We start from the raw sequence: 9,866 nt of genomic DNA, 5'->3' as shown, positions 1-9,866 counted from the left end.
TTAGGTCCGGAATCAGATCTGACCTATCGGTGGCATACAAAATGTAAACTGTTCAGCCTGGCAGAGGTATGTTCTCTATGGAGTGCCGTTCCGTTTCACCAAGTTGTCGCTCTATGAGTGATTTTTCATTTGTCTGTTTGTTTGTTTTGTGCAGGATATCTCAAAAAGTTGTGGACGGATTCGGATTAAATTTGGCGGACAGGTTCGGTGTGTGACAAGGACAAATTGATTAGATTTTGGTGAGGATCGAGATCCAGATCTGCATACGATAATTATTTAGTTTTTAAAGTGATTCTATACCATTGTGAGATTGGGCCAAACACGATATATAGAATGATATTTCAAAAATGTATTGGACCTGATATGTTCTCGTGGATCAGGCATTGCATGGCGGAGGTATGCACTCTACCGAGTGTCATTCTAGTGTTTTTTTTAAGCCATTCTTCACCTTTGAGAGATCGAGCTAAACCGATATATGTATAGCATGATACAGTAGCTCAAAAAGTTGTGGACAGATTCAGACAAAACTTGGTGGATAGGGTTTGTGTGTGACAAGGACCAACTGATTAGTTTTTGGTGAAGATTTGGATCCAATAATTTTTTTTTCAGTGATTCTTCATGAGTGAGAGATGGGGTAAATAGCAAAGCGATAAATAGCACGATATTTCAAAAAAGTATTGTGCCCGATATATTCTTGTGGATCAGGCATTACGTGGCGCTCCATGCTCCATGCACATGGAACCAATCTCTGAATGAGGATAAATTTACTCCAACCATCCGATTTGAATTGTGCAGTTGTGGCTTCCTGGTAGGGAACATCCTGGTTGGGTGGGTCCAACCAGAAAGTCAAATGAAGAGGAACAAACGGTTGTAATAAAACCTTAACGGAATAATGTTCTCAAAATCTGGATGAATTTAACAGGGCACTCACCCATGAGGTTTGTCTATTGCCAGTGATTATAGTTGGGGAATTTGTTATTGTTGTTGTTATTGTTATTATTATTATTATTATTATCATTTTAAAAAAAACAGACTTGACAAAATTTGTTTTTATGTAATTTGTTTCACCCACACGGTATTGAAATGAAAATAGCTATTTATGACGTGTGACGTCAGCAGTGTTTCCCTCATCAATATTGGATGAAGAAAAAATTTATTTCGGTCTGAAAATTTAATGACTTGTTTCAAGCTCGACGGACATCTTTTTATAATTCAAAATGTCCTAAATAATGGTTTTTGCTCCTTGTGTTCAACTATTGTCATGTTGGTGACCTGTTAACATCACTTGTAATTGTGGTAAGACTTTTTCATTTTTATCTCTTTTGTTTAACCAGAGGTCGGTTATATCAACAATTTATCCTCGTCTTCATCTTGGCCTGGGGATGCATACCTGGCACACTTGAATCTTCTTCATTTGTGGTCCCTCCACTCTGTTCCATATCTTGATTGTTCTGTTTGATTGACGTCATCACTTGGGTTTGAAAAATTCCTTTGTGACACTATGATATCTGTGGATGTGCCGTGCTTTGAAACGAGCAGCCATGGGCTGCATACAAAATGGTGATGATCTTTGAGGGTCACCAGGACGGTTATTGCCATCCCAAAGTCAAAAATAGGATTTGAAGTGCTTCCTTTGAAGTCATACCATACACTGGACTTGATTGGTGTTTTCAATCTTCAGGATCGAAAGGCTCGGCGAAGCGATAACACACACCTCTCGCACACACATGATCACACAGATGAATACAAATGACAGCACAAGACTGTGAGACATTACAAATGTAGCCACTGAGCTTGGGGGAAGCATACCATCACTTCCCATGGCACTCCGAGTACCAGCAATGTCAAAACAATGGCACTGCCTTTCTCACTACACTCAGCGGGGTATTTCCCAAGGAGGGATTTCCTCCTTTCAATGGATGCCAACCTGTGGCAATTGTCCGTACTCATCCTTTTAAATGCTGAACGTCAAGCAAGGAAGAGGCATGGACCATTTAAAAAAAAAATTCAGCATTATTCTGAAGTGGCTTTCGGTTGGGAAGATGGTGATTTGAATTTTGGCGAGCCTCTCATCTCACTTGTGGTGATCCCCCTGGAGCTCCCACCTCTCCCATAATCACAAGAGTGGTGTCATAAAAGTCGGATCAAACTGGTGGTATTTTGCCGGTGGAATGTTTCTTCCTGCATTCCAGCCTTCCAGCATTTTGTATGTCCCTACCTTCCAGCATTTTGGACCATCAGCTGTGACCCCTGTAATGACAATGTTTAAACGTTAAATCTTGATCAATGCATTCCCATCCCTTCAACTTGAACGTTTCCATGTTATAATTCAGACCCTTTTTTCACATAACTTCAGTGACTGTCCCTCACTTTGTGGTAAGAAGTTTTGTGAAAATTTGTTGGCTCTTTTTGGACAAGCTTTCTTTGAACTGTTTGTGGCCATCACTGATCATTTGACCATTGCCAAGGTGGTCTGAGCTGAGAGAGGAAAAAAAAAATTCGGATTTATAAATTGTCTGATGTTGCATCTTTCTTGTACAGTAAGAGGTGTGCATCCTTTTTTTTTGTTTCAAATTGAGTAGAGCTTGCATTACGACGTAGATGCATTCTGTAATACATTCTTCGGTGTCTCCCTATGTACAGGTACTGACGAAGTACCCACACCCGATGAGCCACAAGGAAATCCTGCAGGTCATCAAACGAGAAGGTCTCAAGGAGATCAGGTATTATTTTTTTTTTCTCTTTTTTTCAGCCCTTCTTGTGTCTCTTTTTTAATGTTCACCAGACCTAAAGAGCCTCATGGGTCCCTTACCTTGGTTATATATTCGGAAGGATCCTAATGAGAAAACTGGTCAACCATAAAATCGACCCCAATGTTTTGGGGTTTCTTGTCTTTGGTATGGCGCAGCCGGGGTCAAGTTTGAACCGCCGACTTCCCAGACTCAGAGTGGGCTCCATAACCATTACGTCACCGTATTTGGTCTAATTGGTATGCTTCTTGCCTGCGCTACACCAGGTGGCAGTTTTGATTTGATGTGATTCTCTTGAAAATTGAACTCTGTCATGAGCATTCTACCAACGGCTATCCTGCCACAATCTCGCAATTTTTTTTTAAACTCTCCAAATAACCATTTTGAACAAAATTGCATTTATATTTCTCTGATTCTGATGTACCATCCTCTGTTACAGAAGCATATATGCTGCCAAAGCAGTTTATTGGAAAGGGATACACGAGGTGGTTTGTCATTGCCCTCTCAGCATAAGTTGGGGCAGGAATTTGTAATTTGTTGAGGGCCATCACCCACATCCTCTTCGCGAAGACACTATGGGGTCTTTAAACGTGCAACAACTAATGCCGGCAGAAGGGATGCCCATTTTAATGTCCATCTGAAGGACAGCACATACATTGATGAATCACCCTGTCTGTGACGTACCAGGATGACAGTTTATAGCTGGGTTGAGATTAAAATCCAGGCTAGACAGCTTAGAAACGAGTGTGTGTACTTCCTCTAGGCTCTCCTGCTAGTCATCCATTTATGTTGAAGACCATTATTAAAGAGGAACCCAAATGCATTTTTTTTTTCTGAAAACCATTGAAAATCATTAATCATGGTCTAATTTGAAGGGAATTTTTTTTTTGATTTTTTTTGTTTTTTTTTTGCCAATCACAGTGTCAAAAAATCCTTAAAGTTTCGATTTTTGGTTTTTGCCAATGACGTCACACCTGGAACCAACCTTGATCCAAATGGCGACTTGCAAAGAGAAACAGTGTATTTCGAGCTTGGACTCAGATCCTCATTCCAATGTCATCAGCAACTCTGAAAGTTCTCAGAATGTTGAAACTGAAAAGTGGGATTTTTCAGAAATGGTTGGAGACTAAATTCATGATGGAAACTCTTTTTGGGGAATTAGGGAACCGTATAGTTTCGAACCTTGTGCAAGCGTTTTATGATGAAGATGGCGACAATGGAAGTGTTGGTGAAGATGAAAACGCCGGTCGCATGTTCACTACAGTTTGGTCGGTTTTGTTTTTCCGTTCAATTGGCGGTTTATAAGGGATTTTGTATTGATTGAAAAATCATTAATATTACTCCAGCAGAAATACCTGTCATCGCTTGACAGCCGACACCACCCAGACACACTCAGACACCGCTGCCAAAATAGGTGACAAATGCTTTGCCCCACTGTTGCAGGCTGACCAAGTGTCCTGTATGTTACGGGATCATCCCGTTTCATATTTTCACGGGACACCGTTTGTGTCTGTTGTCGTACCGTGTCCGTGCCGTGCCCTGTCGATGTCCTGCCTTAGTGGAGGGGGAGTGTTGTCAGGGGGGAGTGGAGTGGGGTGAGGTGGTGGTGGGTATTGTTAAGGTGGTGGTTGATGAGAGATTGTAGGGGATTGGTGAAGGGTGGGGGGGTGGAAGTGTTGGTGGTGATGGTTGATTGTTAGCATGATGGTTGATGGGGGATTGTGGGGGGATGGTAGAGGTGAGGGGGTGTGGCTATTGTAGGTGGGGTGTGGGGTGGTGGTGGCTGATTGATGGGGTGTTATTTGGGGATGTTGGAGTGAGGTTGTGGGATGGTGGGGGTGTTGGTTCATGGTGGAAGGGGGGTGGGGTGGTGGTGGGTATTGTGGGGCTGATTGTAGGTGTGGTGGTGGTGGTGGGTATTGTTCGGGTAATTGTTGATGGTAGTTTGTGGAGGTGGAGGTTGGTATAGGATGGTGGTGGTTATTGTGGGGGGGGGGGGTAGTGGTGCTTGGTGGAAGTGTTGTATTTTGGGGGTACCCTGAGAGCTTTAGCTTCTACAGTCAAATCCTCTCGGAGGAGTAGATGATACATGCATACATACTGTACATACTTTGTCACCACTATAAATAGATGGTGGTTCATTTGACTTGCAGAAATTTGTGTTGATAATAGATAATTATTTTCACATGATTTTGTGGTAACTTCTGGGCAATGGCAACAGGAAGAGTTGAGTACATGTGCTGATAGTTGGGTTGAGATGATGTTAACAGCAGTGCAGCCATTTGAGGTAAGGGAGGGGATGGGGGGGAGGGGGGGACATACACCAGAAACAGACTTAACTAGAGGGGGAGCACTCGGTTGAGTGCAAAACCTCCGCCGCCAATACTGCTGGGTCACTTAAGTGAACCCGATATCCTATTCATTGTCGGTCAAAACGGATCAGACTCTACTGGACCACGATTGAATAAACTAAACGAGATCGACGCGCATGTGGAAATGCCAAAAAAAAAATCGAAATTTTTTTTGAAAAAAAAGGTGCAAAATTTCTGTTTTTTTTCTCAATTTTTTTTTGGGGGGGTTGGAAATCACTTAAAACATGTAGAGATGCAAAAACAACAATTCAAATAATTTTTCAAAATGGCCGCCATAGCGGCCATATTGGACTTTGCACCAAGTCCAGAATCTAATGGCATGATCCTTGGACCATACCTAATCCCCCCACCAAGTTTCGTCGAAATCCGTCCAAGAGTTTTTCCGTAATACTGTTCACAAACAAACAAACAAACAAACAGACGGGTGAAAACAGTAACCTCCGTCCATCTTCGATGGCGGAGGTTAACTGGAGGGGGAGCACTCGGGAGAGTGCAAAACCTCCGCCGCCAGTACTGCTGGGTCACTCAAGTGAACCTTATATCTTGTTCATTAAATATGATGTCAACAGTGCTGACAGTTATAGTACTTTTCTCCAACATTTTTTTGGGGGGGAGGGGGGGGGTGGTTGGAAATCACTTAAAACATGTAGATATGCAAAAAAAAATCGAAATTTTGTTGAAAAAAAAGTTGCAAAAATATTTTTTTCCCTAACAATTTTTTTTTCGCTGGGGGCGGGGGGGGGTTGGAAATCACTTAAAACGTGGTGAAATGCAAAAAAAAAAAATTCAAATTCTTTTCAAAATGGCCGCCATAGCGGCCATATTGGATTTTGGACCAAGTCCAAAATCTAATGGCATGATCCATGGACCATACCTAATCCCCCCACCAAGTTTCGTCGAAATCCGTCGGAGTTTTTTCCGTAATACTGTTCACAAACAAACAGAAAGGGGTGAAAACAGTAACCTCCGATCTTCGATGGCGGAGGTTAACGAGATGCCACCAGAATTTGGAGGAGAGAGAGAGAGGTTTTAGAGTTAATTCTTGAGATTAGAAAGATGTTGTTTTCTGGCTCTCCTGAAGGTAGACGCACACAAGCTCCGAGCTTTATGGAAGGAACTAAGATTACCCTCAGTTGGGTTTGTTTTCCATGAAGCAAAGGCAAGTTGTTTCAGGACAACTGCCTCGCCACAAGCTTCAGTGAACCCTGGGCGGGAGGAACGGTAGGACAACTGAAGACGAGATGGGATAAATCTGTGCATGAGAGAGAGCAAGTTTCTTTGAAAGAATTTCCAGGACGAGTTGATGTTGGAGAAAGTAGACATGGGAGTCCAGTCGAGAAGTTTGATGGCTGCTTGAAATCCCTGCCAGTCGGCCTGAGTGAAATGCCAGACTTGACAGCACTGAGGTGGTTCTCTGATAACAGCCAAAGAGATGTCCACTTTGAAAAGCACGTGGCTCGATGAACCGATTGGAGTGGAGGAAGAACAGCAGACATTTTCAGGGAAATTTGTCAAAATCATATCCAGAAGAGATAGAGTACCGTTGGTTGAGATCCGGGTCTGGAAGTTGACAGATTGTGTCAGTCCCAATGAGTCACAGAAGTCTTTTGCTGAAGTGCCATGGCAGGTGAGAGAGGTACCCACACCCAGCCAACTGGCATGATGACAATTGAAATCACCGCATATGAGGAAGAGAGAGTTCGGATGAGAGGATAGAAGTTGGTCCACGTTTTCGGATAGTGATGTGTAAATGGAGTCACCACTGTTTGGTGGACAGTACAACACACATATAAACATGAGATGGGAGTGGAGGTGAAGTCGTAACCAGAGGTATTCCTGGTGGTGTGAGGGCAGTGCATGGAGAGTGAGGAATAGAGTCTTTGATGAAGAGAGCAACTCTGCCACCAGGATAAGACTCAGGTCTGCCATACCAGAGGAGGGAGTAACCAGGGAGAGATACAAGGGAGTCAGAGATGTCTTTAAAGAGGAAAGTTTCTGTTAAGCAGATTATTGGGTAGTCGATGTTGTCGGACATTTTTTTTGGGGGATTTTTCTACCCTTATTATCAGTATTTCTGTCGATTTGTCTGTCTGTCTGTCTGTCTGTCTGTCTGTCTGTCTGTATTTATGTCTGTTTGGTCCAGTGCTCCATTAATACAATGGTGATTTCGATGAAACTTTATTGGTAGGTTCATACCATGACCTAGTTGTGTGCAAATGAGAACCGTTGCTCTGGACCCATCCGTTGCCTAGCAACGGACCTTTGAAATTTTCCAAAAAATCTCAAAAATTATTTTTTCAAAAATCGGGCCACGAGCGACTGTGGGCAGTACATTCAGCCATATTGTCAAAAATTTTCCAGCCGGATACTATGAAAACTGTTGGAGAAGATAGACTTTGCATGAACCGTGGTCGAAAACAATAAAAAAACGAAGTTCGTTATATCTCAGAGACTATGAGTGAGATATACATGAAACTGGTATGGTAGGTTCATGGTATGTCCTAGTTATCTGTGACAAAGAACCGTTGCTATGGTCCCCTCCGTTGCCTAGCAATGGCCGAAAAACCTCTAAATGTGGGGGTATTTTAATGAAAAAACAATCTGCAGCATTAACCCTTGAAGCTAGAATCATGAATTTTCTTGTACTTAATCCTCAGGTCATTCCCCATCGAACGGGCCCATGGCGTCAGGTTCTATTGGGTAGTCGACTACCCATGTCCGCCTTCCGGCTTGTGTCTGGTTTGTCAACCTGTATGGAAAGATCTGTCAGGTTTGAGCGAAGACCGCAGATGTTTGAGGTCCACACTGTTAAGAAAGAGGGAGGGGAGAAGGCTTTGGGTGCAGGGGAGAGGAGGGGAGTGGGAGATCGGACGAGGAACGAGGGAAGGAGGGAGGGAGAGATATTGAAAGAGTGTGGGGGATTGCAGAAGAGCTAGGGAAGAGGGCCGGATGAGGAGGAGAAAAAGCCTGATGCCAATAGGACGAGGCACAGTGGGGAGTAATAAGAGAGGTGGCAGAGGGAAGTTGATGATTGAGGAGATGGAAGAGAGAGGGCAGGGGAAGGAGGCAGCTGTGTGGATGGGGGGGGGGGGGAACTTTGAGAAGGGGTCCGAATCCGGATGATTTTGTGGACAGGTTGAGTGTGTGACAAGAACGAACTGATTAAATTTTGGTGAAGATCTGGATCCGGATCCGACTACTAGAATTTTAAAAGTGATTCTTCACCATTGAGAGATAGGGCCAGCAACGATATATGGCACTATATCTCAAAAAGTTGTGGACGGACTTGCATAAAACTTGGTGGACAGTTTGGGTGTGTCACACGGACAAAATGATTCAATTTTGGTGAAGATCCGAATCCGGATCTGGATATGACAATTATTTAATTTCTAAAGTGATTCTTCACCATTGAGAGATGGGGCCAAAAGCGATATGGTACTGTATAGCATGATATTTCAAAAATGTATTAGGCCCGATATGTTCTTGTGGATCAAGGATTACGTGGCGGAGGTATGCGCTCCACCGAGTGCTCTTCTCATTATTTTCTGATTCCGCCGGTAATTTTAGTTGTTTTTTTTTTGCTTTTAAATTCATTTTCTCGGCAACCTTTCGTTGCCATAGAAATTTTCATGAAATTTTCACCGTAGTATGTATCTTTTTTTTCGTAGAATATTTAAGTGACCATTGTGACGTCACGTGGTACGAGCGCCATCTTTGAAAAACGGACGGAAAAACTTTGGACCTCTGCCTCTCCGAAACCGCACGATGGAAAAATATTGAAACATGGCACTTCACTCCTATGTTCTCGTGGACAAGAACTCCCTATGGGGAAGAAGTGTGATTTTTTTTTTTTTTTGTGTGTGACGTCATTGGTGAAGTGAAAACTCGACACGTAGAACGCGGCATCTGAAAAATTTGAAATTTCTTGAACGTCATCGATGCAACAACTCACGGAAGAAAAATATTATGACGTCATCCGTCACGTGGTTCGGCAGCCATATTGTTTTGAAATGTGTATATATATATATATATATATTTTTTTTTTACTCTTCTCCAGAACAGCTTGATAGATCGAGGTGAAGCTTTCCACACATGTTCCCAAAGACATGGTTGTACAAGTTTGTTTATCTAATTTGTTAGGTTACATGCTTTGGTGGCCATATTGAATTTACCCGAGACCCTTCAAAAATCTTCTCCAGAACGAATGGTCATATTGTTACGAATCTGGAAGCCATTTGCACACAAACATACAGCAGCCCCCACAGTTCAGTTATTTAGATAAGTATGTGTTTATAGTCTGGGTCCCGTCCTTCTGTCTAATGGGAATTACATGTGTGCGCTGCGAAGTTTCTTTATAGTTAGTTTTTTTTTACATCTTGAAGCCGCAAAACGCCAACAAATCTTCTTCGCTCATCACCTCAGGGGTGGCTCCGCCTTGGCCAGATGGAGTGTACGGCCCGACCAATGAGGGGCGGCCACGAGTCGCCCGACAACCCCTCGTCCAATCCCGAGGCGAGTTCCTCAGAGCGGTTACCTCGACCCGCGGGGGAGGGGAAGGGTAAGAGAAGGTGGCGAGCCGTCATGGAGAGAGAAGAAGCAGGTGCAGATTAATCGTTACATGAAGCTTGCCTGGAGCACCACCAGTGGAATTATTAATAAGTGTGTTGCTCTCATTCGGCTTGCCTTTGCTGGAAGGAGAAGAAGCCTCGTTGCCTGCTAGCGTTCTTGTCTTGCCCGCTGGTGT

General features: G+C 43.2%; 1 protein-coding gene across 1 annotated transcript in view; it reads left to right on the top strand.

Annotated features, from left to right (window-relative positions):
* The window catches only part of ASXL2 (ASXL transcriptional regulator 2), a 144,435-nt gene that overhangs the window by 4,771 nt on the left and 129,798 nt on the right, over positions 1-9,866 (top strand). The window contains exon 2 of the mRNA XM_085894357.1: positions 2,644-2,723. Coding sequence (XP_085750483.1) covers positions 2,644-2,723 — 80 coding nt within the window. The remainder of the gene's footprint in view (positions 1-2,643; positions 2,724-9,866) is intronic.

This window comes from Eptatretus burgeri, chromosome 9 (assembly GCF_056783735.1).
Source record: "Eptatretus burgeri isolate ZD-2024b chromosome 9, Ebu_testis_v1, whole genome shotgun sequence".
Lineage (NCBI taxonomy): Eukaryota > Metazoa > Chordata > Myxini > Myxiniformes > Myxinidae > Eptatretus > Eptatretus burgeri.
This window is presented reverse-complemented; position numbering and strand designations above follow the sequence as displayed.